At 43.3% G+C, this 14,065-nt stretch overlaps 1 protein-coding gene across 3 annotated transcripts; it reads left to right on the top strand.

Moving 5' to 3' along the window:
• The first annotated feature begins 26 nt into the window (after window positions 1–26).
• ehmt2 (euchromatic histone-lysine N-methyltransferase 2) lies at window positions 27–13,156 on the top strand. Of its 3 annotated transcripts, none has more exons than XM_031866640.1 (28): window positions 27–99; window positions 1,435–1,504; window positions 1,607–1,768; window positions 2,009–2,328; window positions 2,581–2,644; window positions 2,773–2,855; window positions 2,953–3,093; window positions 3,247–3,318; window positions 3,943–4,063; window positions 6,039–6,122; window positions 6,424–6,560; window positions 6,677–6,820; window positions 6,915–7,237; window positions 7,333–7,569; window positions 7,949–8,031; window positions 8,194–8,300; window positions 8,543–8,665; window positions 8,757–8,858; window positions 8,996–9,100; window positions 9,381–9,553; window positions 9,686–9,853; window positions 9,957–10,101; window positions 10,203–10,280; window positions 10,496–10,611; window positions 10,791–10,877; window positions 10,965–11,043; window positions 12,160–12,335; window positions 12,447–13,156. In XM_031866640.1, exons 1-28 carry the CDS (start codon window positions 73–75, stop codon window positions 12,625–12,627), a joined length of 3,708 nt encoding a protein of 1,235 aa, XP_031722500.1. In that variant the 5' UTR covers window positions 27–72; the 3' UTR covers window positions 12,628–13,156. The 3 variants fall into 3 exon arrangements, with proteins under 3 accessions (XP_031722500.1, XP_031722501.1, XP_031722499.1); XM_031866641.1 differs by having other exon boundaries at window positions 6,036–6,122; window positions 9,399–9,553; XM_031866639.1 differs by having other exon boundaries at window positions 6,036–6,122.
• The last annotated feature ends 909 nt before the right edge of the window (window positions 13,157–14,065 follow it).

Genomic DNA, 14,065 nt, shown 5'->3' with positions numbered 1-14,065 from the left:
TGGACGGGGGGGCTCGGGGGGGGGGGCTCGGGACGGTGACGCAGCACGTTACATTGATGCGCCTCGCGAAACATGTCGGCATCTGAGACAACGACGAAGGTAGGAAGCCCTCTGCAACACAAACCTGACAAACAATGGGATTCACGTTAGTTTAACTACGTGTAAACGCGTTGGCATACAAAACACAAACACTCCAGTAAAGCTGCAATCTGCCATGATGCAAAATGTATTTACGTGTCGATTGTAGGAGCTCTTTGTTGCAAGCTGTGCTACACTGCTAGCTACGTTGACGTTAGCCTGTAACAGTTATGTGTTGACTAACGTTAAATTCCTCAAATGTTGTTCATCTATGTTTTCATTATGTTCTCGATTCCTTGACCATTAACTCTTTGTCCGTCGTCTTGCGTTGCTTTTCATCACGTTCTGCGGTGTTGGTATTGTATTTTGTAAGATGAATGCCAAACGTAGACCCGTTTTTAAAGCTAATGCTGACACAAACTGCCCTTTTGTGTACACTGTGATAGTAATTAGATAATTTCAGCGAAACGGTCCTATTTTTAATCAGTCAGTGTGTCAAATCTGACTATATTCCGTTCCATTTCACGGACTATTGTCGCTTTGAATTGAGTAAAAAGCATGAATGGGTCGATTGACTGATGGCGCGGCAGTTGACGTAACAACAGAGAGGATCAGCCATTGGTTGAGGGGTTTATTTTGGAATGGAGAAGGCGGAAATGAGATTCACTAAATGAGTATGGTGTCTGTCATGCTGATTTACGATGGAAAAACAAACTGTAAATCATGTTTTCTTCAGCTATATGTGGTACTCACCAGTACTGACTAAAACCGGAGAAACATGTTTTAACTGGCAGCATTTGTCTTTAACTGGCAGCATTTGTCTATACAGTGTGCAAAGTATCCTTAAAAAACGCTTGTTTAATTAATGTTAATATATAACCAGAATATTTTTTTTCAGTTTTTTTGTCTTTATTACATTAGTAATCCTATTACATGTTGTATTACTTTTTGGCAAGCCAGTGACAAAGAAAACATTCAATAAATATATCTATCTCTTACCTGGTATAAAACAAACACAGAGACACTGTCAATCTTGGGGTAGCACAAGTTTTGGTAATACACATTTTAGCACAACATAGTTCACCTTTAAAGACTATATGTTACATAGCATGTAACATGTACTTAGATTGTGTGTGTGTGTGTGTGTGAACGTGTCCAGTTGTGTACATCTACATAAATCTAACTATAGCTACATTGTTTCACATTTTTGTGGCTGTTTGACTTGCAATAATGTGTACTGTAATGATTAAATAGATCCAGTAGTCTGTAATCCTGAATATTAATTGCTATTTACAAAGGACTAAGATTAATAATTTTCTGACATGATATTTCTGCTATCTGTTGTTTCTCTGCCAGGAGCCTCCCGGAGGAAATGACTTGGAGACACTAGCAGAGTCGTTAGCCGGACCAAGTCAAGTAAAGGAAGGTATGTCGACAGCGAGATATACTAATGTTTGACATTGATGCCTTTTTGGTACACAAGTATTACAGAACTGGTGTGTGATTTTGTTGTTATTACTTTTTCCAGATAATGCAGCCTCCACTACAGCTGCTGTTGCCAAGAAGACAGAGCCCATGGGTGGTATGCCATCAATGTTGTCATCACAGCAGCCTGGGAAGGATGCTTCGAGAGCTGGAGAGGAGGCAGTGAAATGGTCACCTGTCTCCTCCCCAACCAAACCGGCAGCAGGTAAGACTTTCATCGATATTATTGAAGCTGTGACTTTCCGTTTGATATACCTAATATAGTCCTGTAAGTTTGAAATTAAGGTGGTTTGATCCGGCATCATGAATTCAGCAGTACATGTTTTTTTTTCATGTGATAAAAAAAATCTCAGAATTAAAGCTTTATTTGTATCAGATTGAAAGTGATACTAATATGAATTGATAAGCTTTAAAGAAAGTAATCACTTTTACCTCCCTCTTACAGGACACGCAGCAAAGTCCATTTCCTCGGTGTCCTCCTCTTCGCATTCCTCCTCTCCTTCCACGTCTTCAGCGCTGTCTCCTGGCCGAGCAAAGATGAGTGTTTCTGGACCCGGCAGTAGTAAATCCGTCCTGGCACCTGCTCCTTCCTCCTTCTCCCCCCCCTCCTCCTCCTTCTCCCCCCCCTCCTCCTCCTCCTCCTCTTCCTCCTCCTCCTCCTCTTCTTCGTCCTCTGCCACAGCTTCCTCGTCTCCTTCTGTCTCCCCTGCCCCAACCAAGATCCACCGGGCCCGCAAGACTATGAACAGGCCTCCACCAGGACAGGTGAGCCCATACAGCAAGTGGTTAGCATTTATATTAGTAACATGAGATGTGTGCCTCTGTCTTGATTTTGTACCAGCACTTGGTATCTGACATTGCATTGGCCCTTTTTTATTCTTGACCTGAGTTAAAGTGTGTTCTAAAATATGCAGAAATACTTCAGCTACTGACAAAATGCACTGTATAGTAATGGCTCAGTTCTTTGTTGCAACTTTGTCAAGACCATTTGAGTCACTGACTACTTTTGTTTCACAGATGAGCCAAGTTGAGGCACCTGTTGCACCCGTGACACCGTCAGGATCCTCCGACTCTGAAACTGGTTAGTGGCTGTAGCATATTCACACTAACTGCCTGCATAAAATAATCAGATCTCTATGAATAAAAATGAGTTGGTGTGTCTTGTCTAAGTTAAGATTCCCTCTGTCGGGGTTGTCGTGTTTCGAATAGTTGCAAAAAGGAGAAAACTGGGTCAGTTATCCGATGGCACACCTGAGAAGTCTGAGAACTTTCCAGAAAATGCTCAAACTGTGGTAAGATTGTCTTTGCCGGTACATAATTCACATTTACTCAATCTATTTACATGTAACAGGATTTATGTCAATGTTGTTGTTTTTATTATTTTATTAGGGAGAACCGTTCTTCCATAAAAAGGTGGAGCCTGTTACCCTAACCCCACCAGAGAAGAGCAACAGCAGCGTGGTGAAGTCAGAGGAGGAAGTAGCGGAGAAACTTCAGATCTCCAGCCCGTCCACTCGAGATTCAGAAAAGGTGTGATGCTTAGATTTACTCACTGTCTACTAAAAGTGATCAATCACTGTCAGCAAATGCACATATTCTCAAGCATAGTGCCATATAGCATGTTTATGTGCTGCATGATTCTGCTTGGTAATCATTTTTCTATTCAATTTGTTTCTTCTGTAGTTTGAAGATGGTGTGGCAGAAGCAAGAAAGCACACTAAAGACATAGAGGGGTCAGTGAACATGTCAGATCATGTGAGTGGTTCTATCTACTTTACTTGCTTGATAATTCCTTATTAATCTGGTTATAACTATACTAATCTCTTACTTTGTCTTATAGCCATCTTTAGCTCAAAGCTACAGTCAAAAAGTTGTAGTTTGGTCATATTTACATACTTGGGAGTGAGGATTGTGCTGACATAGATGATATCTCACTAGAATACTGAGTTAGAAGCAACACAATGAGCACTTTAGAATGTGAAGTCAGTAGATAATACACACAGTCTTACCCCCAAATGACTTCTGTATGAATCTTTAAGGTCAACAAACAAGTTGCATGCATTTCCAAAGCCGGAAATAATTTATTTAAAATTGTGGGTTTGTTTTCGTCACCAACTGTAGAATAGCAGGAAAGCAGTGGCAGGAATGTGTTTCATGTAGCGTGTGTGTGCGTATCCCTGTGCACGTTCACAATACAATCATTGCGCTGCCACTGCTACGTGATCAACAGCTCAGCAGGACGCATCACAATCGCAACTCCGCTCCACATCCCCCCCCTTTTTTTTCTTTGGTGTTATCAAATCGCCAGTTACCCTTTTCTTTTCTCTACCCTTCACAAATGTCACATTTTTATATTCAGACAGAATTTCTCCCTTGCAGAGTTCGGAGTTAAAAACAAAGGGAGCCGTCCAAAGTAGAAATGAGAGTGAGGAGTGTTTTTGGCAGCAGTCGGACCAGAACAAAGAGAGAAACACAGCTGATGTGGTGGAGACAGTGGAAGGTGAGTGACATTGCCCAGTGGGGTTTTCTCCATAACAACATGGAGTTTTTTTGTTTGTTTTTTTTACAGAAAAATCTATTTGATGTGAAGGTGAAACCGAATCTCTACAAATACATCTACATTTAATACAATGTCAAATATACTGTGCCAGCGTTCACCCCCTTTACTATCACCCACTTAAATCCTCCCTGGTGCAGCAAGTTGGGGTCACGTAACAAGCTGAATGAAGATCACCTGTGTCTAATCAAGGTGTGACAAGCGACTTAAATCCTCCTCTGTCCGGAAACTGCCACCATTGCTTTGTCAATGTCCGGCTATAAACAACACCATGAGGACCAAGAAACACTCGAAACAAATTCGTGGCAAGATTATTGGGAAGTACCAGTCAGGGGAAGGATACACGAAAATTTCCAGGTCACTGAATATCCCTCGGAGTACAGCTAGGACGATCATCAAAAAATGGAAAGAAAATGGTAAAACAATGGTGTGTGTCTGCAAAGAAATGCACTCATTAGGGCGACCATCACAGGGTCTGTGGGGGTCTCTGGAGGAGATGCAGAGTTAAAAAATTGAGAATTTGTAGAAAGATTGTAAAATTGTTGTTCACTCACAGTCTGTGTGCAACGCAATAGACCATAGACCAGAGGTAGCCAACACGGTGCCCGCGGGCACCCTGTCGCCCGCAGGGACCACCTGAGTCGCCCGCAAGGCATGTTCTAAAAATAGCACTAGTCACCATGGAGCTCCGTCTAAAATTGTAGTTGCTGTTCTTTTTAAATCAAAAACGCATTAGTGTAGATTTTAAAATGACAATATTTCTTGTCATAAGAGAGTTGGGTACCCGGAGGCGCACGGCGGACACCCAGGACTAGGCCCCCGCACCGCACTAGGTTTTCAGGTTCCGAATGGCGGCCGCTTCCCGTTGGCGCCAGACGCGCGCCGCGAGCGCACCCCGTCGTCAGGTCCGTAAATCCTCGGAACAGGCCGCGGGGCAATCCGACCGAAAAGGCCCAGACTAGAGGTTTGAACGCGGGCGCCCGAAGACGCTCGCGCGCCTCGGAGGGTTGGATCCCCCGCTCGGCTATAGACGAGACTGGTTACTAGTTTCTTCGTGGAGACAAAGGTACCATTGGAAAAGCTGGTGTCGGTGACAACAGACGGGGCTCCCGCGATGACGGGCCGGCATGCAGGCTTCATTGCGCAATGCAAAGGTGACCCAGACTTCGCAAAATTTCTACATTACCACTGCATCATTCACCAGCAGGCGCTATGTGCAAAAGTAACCGGCTTTAATCATGTGATGATACAAAAATATCAGAGATGTGATACCTCTGACTTTCAAATGTTGAAACAGATTAACAGAAATAAAAGTTGCATGTTTAAATATGTATGTGTAGCTATACCATCATTGTTGTGGAAATCATTCTTAATAATTATTGTGAGGAATAATTAACTGACATGTGATCAAACAGTCTCTTCACATATAATATTATTATTATTATTATTATTATTATTAAAAGGTGATCTGTGCAACTTTGTTATTCAGGAAGTTTGTATCAAATAAGTAGCCCTTCGTACTACTCAGTACCCTTGAAGTAGCTCTCAGTTTAAAAAAAGGTTGGTGACCCCTGCCATAGACAGTGTTGCAAAGACAAAATGCTGTGTCCAGATGTGCAAAGCTGATGCAGAGCTGTCCACAAACACGCAAGGCTGTAACAGCTGCCAAAGATACCTCTAATAGATATTAATTTGAGAGGGGTGAATATGCAGATATTACAAGGGTAGACATTTTTCCTGTTGAGAAATACTTTTGATTCAGTGTTGTAAAACAGTAATGGCTATAAGCGGATTGAATTGCTTTTTATTTGTATGGTATCTTTAAGCATTTGTACCTCATTAAAATGCATATTTTTTTTCCAACTTGTTTCTGTCATGGCCAGTCCTTATACTTTGTGCTTTGGTTTGTCCTCAGCAGAAAGGCCCACTGAGTACACGGAGGTTCCCCTGGGTGCTCTGGACATCGCTGCTGCTGACAGTCTGACACTTTCTCCTCATCACGGTAGCTTTATGATGCGTCTCTGTAATATGAATTGGTTGAAAATCTTTTCCTCTATCACCATGGCAAGTATGAAACAAAGCCTCAGTCCTTCTAAGAAAGAGAGGTTTTGGGACAATGAAAATAGTATTTATTCTTAAAGGGGATGGTCTGGATTTTTTGAAGTGGGGTTGTGTGGGGTACTTATCCATAGTTCGGTATACTACAGTAGATGGCGGTTGGCACGCCCGCAATGTTAGAGCTGTTAGCACTGTTGCCTTTAGACCATAAATGAGCGTCCCAAACAATTCTCTCCCCTCTCCAGAAGGAAGTGATGCAGGAGACACAGAGCGGCTGGAGGAGCTTCCTCTCTGCAGCTGCAGGATGGAGGCTCCTCGAGTCGACAGCACCAGCCACCGCGTCAGCAGACAGTGTATGGCCACCGAGAGCATCAATGGAGAGGTTTGTCTTTGTAGATGTGGATAGCAGGGCAGTGTCTCTGTGGTAGTTTGTAAAGCTTTCCTTTCAGCCACATCTCTAACTATCTCTAATCTTGTCTCTTCTTCCCCATTTGTCAGCTGAGGGCTTGTACTGATCGGACGATAAAAGGGGAGACCATGCGGCCGTCCAGTCGGGTTTCCCTCATGGTGCTTTGTGACGTCCATCGCTCACACATGGTCAAACACCACTGCTGTCCTGGGTGTGGATACTTCTGCATAGCGGTAAGGGGTTTAAACCGTCTACTGTCCTCTTTCTCCTCTTCTATATCCTACCTTCTCTTTCTCCTTCCTGATATCCTGCTTTCTTCTCTTTCAGGGCACATTTCTCGAGTGCTGCCCGGACCAGCGCATCGCTCACCGTTTCCACCGGGGCTGTGTGACAGTGTTGGGCAGCGGGCGCAGCAGAGCAAACGGCGGCGGCATGCTTTTCTGTCCCCACTGCGGTGAAGATGCCTCCGAGGCCCAGGAGGTCACCATCCCCTCCTTCAGCTCAGCCACAGCCTCCGCAACCACCGTCGTCACCATGTCGGCCTCCTCCACCACCACCCCGTCTTTGCCGCCCTCCGTCCCCACAGCGCCCTCCCTCATGGCCTCGACGGGGGGGATGAAGGACGGGAAGATGCCCGAGCGACCCGTCAGGTAGGATCGGATGGCGTGTGAGGGAATAATTGGCTCCATTAAACTGTAGAAAATTGTGTTTTCACACCTGTGCTCTCCTTCGCCGCCTCTTCCAGCGCACGCATGCATAGTCATGGCTTGGTGACGCTGGCGGTGGAGCAGCAGCAGCAGCCCCCGCAGCCTGTCGGCTCTGCTGCAACTGTGGCCACCATCCCCCCGGCAGAGGAGGGAGTGGACAGCGTGGGGCCCTCTCTCTGTATGCCAAATGGGAAACCCGTCAGCCCAAGTGCACTTCCACCCGGGCCCAGCAGGGCGTCGCTGCAGAAGGCCATTCTCACACAAGACACTGAGAGGTTGGAGTCTAGATTTTACTGTTTTCAGTCACAGTAGGTTAATGGATTGAACAGTGGACTAGATAAACACTTTAAAAATGAGCTTTGAATACAACGGCTCCTTAAAGTATGCAAAGAGGAAGCATATTTAGTCATTTTTGTGTTGCCCTAGAATATTTAAACGCATCTGATCTGCAGCAGCTGACCTTATGAATAGTATCTGTTCATAAAATCCCAATTCCAGCTTCTCCACTAACCTGCTGTTAGAACAGTTTGTTTCAAACACACAATTCATCTGCAGCCACAGAAAAGACAATGCACGTTGCAGTGAAATTCCATACAGTAGCTTTCAGTGGACATCAGAATAGTTTAGACCAAAATCCTGTTTTTGATTTGCCAGGAGGAAGAAACTGAGGTTCCACCCCCGCCAGCTTTACCCTGCTGCCAAGCAAGGAGAAGTGCAGAGAGTCCTGCTCATGCTGAGTGAGTGGGCTTGCCCCTTTCATTTAGTCTTGTCGGGATAAATCTTGTTTTACATTTTGTGTAAGAATTGTTGTACATTTGTGCATTTCCTCGAATCACAAGACGAGATCATGATACATTTGTACAATATTTTTGTATTAAAACTGTGTTTGTGTGTCACAGTGGAGGGCATCGATCCAACGTACCAGCCCGACTCTCAGAACAGGCGCTCGGCTCTACATGCTGCCGCTCAGAGAGGTCTGCTGGAAGTCTGCTACATTCTAGTACAGGTGAGAAAACGAGACAATCTTTTCTGTGATTAGTACACATGCTGTAAAGCGGCTATAATCGGAAAATGTAAAGAAACAATCTACATCTATAACACTCTGCAACACTTGCATTCAGGATCACTGCTGACATTATTTAAAGCGAAATGCACCTTGAAACACACTCTTCTTATTCTGTGTATTTATTCAGAGTCTCGTGGTCTTGTGCCTGAGATTAAGGAATATATTTGGTTGTGTACCGACAGGCCGGCGCTCAAGTGGACGCCCAGGACAAGGACCGTAGGACCCCTCTGTTGGAAGCGATCATCAACAATCACATTGAGGTGGCTCACTACCTGATCCAGAACGGTGCCTCTGTCTATCATGTTGTAAGTGTCAGTGGCTCAAATAGAATCATAAACGTGAACTTTCAGGCATTTGGTTGATTTGGACTTCAGTCTTTTTTATTTATGTCCTCAGGAGGAGGATGGATACACTGGCCTCCATCACGCAGCCAAGCTTGGAAACCTGGAAATTGTCAACATGCTTCTAGAAACGGGGCAGGTGGATGTAAACGCACAGGTAAAGAAAGAACGGGCAATCTTTTAAGGCCATCAAATAACCTTCCGTCTCTCAGTAAAGTCACTTTGTGCGTCATATGTGTCCGATAATGAGGCCCGTGTAGCTTAATTGTGATTCTTCCTGTCGGTTTGTTTCAGGACAACGGTGGCTGGACGCCGATCATCTGGTCTGCAGAGCACAAACACGTAGATGTGATAAAGGTGCTGCTGAACAGAGGAGCTGATGTCACCATTAGTGATAAGGTAAGTTTCTACTAGCTAACACTGAGGTTTGCAGATTGTGTTACATGGAAAGTGTTTTGCTAAAGTATGTGTGTGTTTGTTTTCTTGCCTGATAATCAGACTGAATTGTTTAATTTGCATTTGAATCTGTGAAATAAATGTAAATCCATCCCATTGTTTTGTTTTTTGACTTCAACCTGCGTTCCATCTCGGCTTTGTCTCGTAAGCAAGTGGTGACGGAGACAAAATGGCAAAATCGATGTAGTTGCATGAAAATATTTCAGGTTATTACTTTAAACAGTCCTCTCCCTCCCTGCAGGAGCTGAACGTGTGTCTCCACTGGGCGGCGTATGCAGGCAACGTGGATATAGCCGAGCTGGTGTTGAACTCTGGCTGTTCCCTCGCCTCAGTCAACATGCACGGAGACACGCCGCTCCACATTGCCGCCAGAGAGGGCTACTTGGAATGCGTCACGTGAGTCAACGTCAATCACGAGCTGTAGACTCATTCCATGAACAGAGCGTCCTTTGCTCTGACCTTGAAGCCGCAGCACCCGTCCATATACCCACTACCACACACCACCAAAATACTGTTTTTTCTCTGCAGGTTGTTCCTGTCCAGAGGGGCAGACATTGACATCGTGAACAGGGAAGGAGACACGCCTCTCAGCCTGGCACGGGTCGACACGCCGGTGTGGGTGGCGCTCCAGATCAACAGGAAGCTGAGAAGGGGAATAACCAATCGCATGCTTCGGACTGAGAGAATCATCTGCAGGTAGTTGTTGTGTTGTTTTAATGGAGACTAATGATGAACTTGATCTTCTTAACCAGATGGCTTTCCTCTTGTTTAACTCATTTAACTCCTTCCTTTCTCCCAGTGACATTGCGCAGGGCTATGAGAACGTGCCGATACCGTGCGTGAATGCCGTGGACGACGAGGGCTGTCCTTCAGACTACAAATATGTTTCGGAAAACTGTGAAACTTCAGCAATGAACATAGACCGCAATATTACACACTTGCAGGTACAAGATGACTCGGGCTCTCGTTTTACTTCATTATTCTCTTTCTGTTACATACACACAATTATTTTGATCTCATGCCTTTTTAATCGTCTTTACTTCAGCACTGTAGCTGTACCGACGACTGCTCATCTAGTAACTGCCTCTGTGGACAGCTCAGTATCCGCTGCTGGTACGACAAGGTAAATAGAAACGTTTCGGCCACATCACCAGAGTAATCCGTTTGGATTTTATGGCCTTAATAAAGATCTGGGTAATCTGAAATTAATAACAGAAATTCTAATGAGGTTCGGTTTGAAAGTCTGTGCGATCCATGGGGTCAATGACTGGGATTCACGAGTTACATGAGAAACTAAAGGAGGTGAAACTAATGTCATCTTGTATTATTTCTTTCTAGGACCAGCGGCTGCTTCAGGAATTCAACAAAATTGAACCTCCACTTATATTTGAATGCAACATGGCGTGTTCCTGTTACCGAACGTGCAAGAACAGAGTGGTACAGGCAGGCATCAAGTAAGAATTCCAATGTTAACACAGTATCTCCACCACATGCAACTAATCATTGGAGCAATAGATTTGACTCATTTGAAAAGCTACCTACTCGGTTACCTTGTGAAGTTATTGTCTGGAAGGCAAAAGCCATATAGCCTGGGGTGTTGAACCCTCATCATGTCCTTATTTTTCCCCCTCAGAGTGCGTCTTCAGCTCTACAGGACAGAGAAGATGGGCTGGGGAGTTCGAGCTCTGCAGGATATTCCACAAGGAAGCTTCATCTGCGAGTAAGAGAGGACTGCGCACATAACGGGTTGCTTTTCATATGAAAAGTCCGAGGTTAGACATTAAGCTTCTGTCTTCCGTCCACACAGATACGTCGGGGAGCTCATCTCTGACGCAGAGGCCGATGTTAGAGAAGACGACTCCTACTTGTTTGACCTGGACAACAAGGTGAAACCTTTTATTTCAAAAAATGAAGTGACTTATTTACTGTATAATACACAACTATTAAAGTAAATAATTAGCCCGAAGTTAACCCATGCAGTCGACAAAAAACCTTCCAATGTTTTAGGTTACAGCTGACTTTCAGGTGACATTTTCGATGGACGGCGCAGTGTTGAAAGAACTCTCTCTCCTTTCTTGACTAACATTTCTAAATGTACTGCACTTATAATTTCAACAGCTATAGATCAATCACCTCCTCAATTTCGAGAGACAAAAAGGACCGTTTCAAAACTTGCCAACCTTTACTTTCCTTTACAATCGTTTTTTAATTGTGTGCCTCAGAGTCAAATTTTCTTTGAAAATGCCAAAAACACAAGACTCATTGATTGATTGGTTGCTCTTTCTCTGTATATTGAGGGAGATTTTATACATATGCAGATTACACATATTGTGAATTTTCCTCCATTAAAATGGTATGTGTGAAGCATTTATAAAAACCTAGGCTGTGGTAGAAAGTCTTTATTTATTATTAAGACAAAAGTAATAAAATTATACAATCGCAAAACTTTTTTTTTTTTTTTTTTGCTGGTGGCTTTGATAAGCTGTATTTGGGCACAATGGGGCTTCAAGCTAAATGCTAACATCAGCATGCGAACAGGCTCACAATGACAATGCTGATGCTACACATTAGCATATTAGCATCGTTATGATCACATCGTTATGCGTTAATGTTTACAATCTTAAGTTTGGGACAAATTGACCAGATGTTGTCACAGCTACCCTGAGGGGGACGTGAATGTCGGTACCATAGAAAAATATTTATTTATTTATATGGTCTGTACTTCATTTCATGGCAATCTATCCAATAGCTTTTGAGACACAAAGTGGTGGGTGACCGGACGACACTGCAATCCATAGAGCCACACTACTAGAATGTCTAAAACAATTAAGAATCACACCGCATCAATGCAACAAGAAAAGGCAGAACAAGTCAAACATAAAGATTGTATTGTCTACCTTTTGATTTATAAAACAATCTATTACTAATGCATTACAATAAATCTGATAGACACACAGATCCCGATATCGAAACACTAACACAATGTTGTTGTTTTTTCAAAGGACGGGGAGGTGTATTGTATTGATGCCCGGTACTATGGCAACATCAGCCGCTTCATCAACCACCTGTGTGACCCAAACCTCATCCCAGTACGTGTGTTCATGCTGCACCAGGACCTGAGATTTCCCCGCATCGCCTTCTTCAGCTCCAGAGACATCCACAGCGGACAGGAGCTGGGGTAAGAAAGTCATTCTTATTGCGAACGTTTTACTTGTCACCAACATATCTGCCTGAAGCCCCATTGGGCCGTAACTGTGATTAAGAACGTTTACCTTTTCTTTTTAATTAGATTTGACTACGGAGACCGCTTTTGGGACATTAAGAGCAAGTATTTCACCTGTCAGTGTGGATCAGAGAAATGCAAGCACTCGGCCGAAGCCATCGCCTTGGAGCAGAACAGACTGGCTCGACTGGAGGCTTTCCCAGAATCGGGAGCTGACTGTGGGATGACCATGCTGGGAAGCTCCTAAAACACTCCCCCAAAGGGGCCTTTGGATTGACCTCATCCATTTCACATGTGCACAATGGAGAAACACCTGGAGGGTTTTTATCATCTTTAAAATTCTGTGTTTGGTGCATGGTGCTGTTTTTGTTTTTTTCTACTTGAAATGTCCTTATTTTTCTCGTTAAAGTTGATCACATACCCTACGGTAAAAGACATGGGCCTAAACAAATGTTTTAAACTGTGTGATTGTGAACATACAGTATGTCTACTGTATATATCGCTGTCTGTCTGTCTCGGCACATGAGCTGTGTGCATTAGAAGTCATGTTACTGTCATACATATCTGTTTTCTGTTGTGCCAACAAACATAATGCCTTTCTGACACAGTACAGCAGTGGGTCAAACCTAAGCCCATACTGGACTCGATAAGGACCTGTGTATATCATTGTTTTTTGGATTATTGTTGGTTTATTTTCGTTATTTTTATACGCATTGTTTTCTTCATCACATTTAGTGTAATAAATTAGCTCATGAGTTGATCTTTGGGCTCTTGTAGTAAGTGTGTCATTTTCTTTTTAGGCTCACAATAGCCTTTGTAGTCCTGTATCCTTACTTTCATCCTATGCAACTTTGTGTGATTATATAATATCATTAGACAGATGTGAGTTCTCATCAAGACTGTGGCCTGTTGGTGGTGGTGTATTATCAGTAGGGGGCATTTACAAGCCACAATGCAAAGCCGGAGAGATGGGGCGGGATGGTGCACTGGGCACAGTCAGAGATGTGAAAAGGAATTAAAAAGGAAGACGTCCCACTCTGCTAATACTTCTAGTAATGAGTCTCTTTGACAGACAGAAATATAGCTTATCTGAAAAACAGTTAGTTGGTCATAAAACGTTCCAATGACTTTCCCAACCAAACGTCTGAGTCATTAAATAGCTGTTTGTCACTTATTCATGTTTTTTCAAGTCTTGAAATCATGACATTTGTTTACCACTCTACATTGTGGATGTATTAGTTGGTTATTACTTTGTGGTAAATTGATGGTGCACAAATAATATACATCCAAAAGCATGATAAACTGAAATGTTAAAGGCGTTAAAACTACATTTTATATCACAGAGCCCCCCTATGGGTTCAGATGATGATGGTGTCACCTTACAGCCCCAATCATTTCACATTATATTGCGTTTTTACGGATGCATACAATGTTACCGAAGACATTTGTGATTAATCAGATTACGACAAACACTACACAGTGAATATGGAGCCCTTGATAAGTCTGTGGCAGTTGTGGAAGAAGTATTTGTATATTTTACTTAAGTAAAAGTAACAATACTACAGTATAACATTCTGTTATGTGGACTAATATCCAAAATCTCACTTATGTGTTTTATTACATTACTAGATTATAGTGATTGATGCATTAATGTGTACATCACTTTGATGTTGCAGCTGGTAAAG

Source organism: Anarrhichthys ocellatus, unplaced genomic scaffold (assembly GCF_004355925.1).
Source record: "Anarrhichthys ocellatus isolate YVR2014 unplaced genomic scaffold, GSC_Weel_1.0 scaffold35, whole genome shotgun sequence".
NCBI lineage: Eukaryota > Metazoa > Chordata > Actinopteri > Perciformes > Anarhichadidae > Anarrhichthys > Anarrhichthys ocellatus.
The sequence above is the reverse complement of the archived record's forward strand: the minus strand, read 5'-3'. Positions and strand labels throughout refer to the sequence as shown.

Excerpts from the sequence above, each read along its gene's own strand:
- ehmt2 (XM_031866639.1), top strand. The coding sequence starts at position 73 with ATGTCGGCATCTGAGACAACGACGAAG. Across the intron at positions 6,123-6,423 it reads GACACTTTCTCCTCATCACG|AAGGAAGTGATGCAGGAGAC; the intron begins GTAGCTTTATGA and ends TCCCCTCTCCAG. Across the intron at positions 8,301-8,542 it reads TCTGCTACATTCTAGTACAG|GCCGGCGCTCAAGTGGACGC; the intron begins GTGAGAAAACGA and ends GTGTACCGACAG.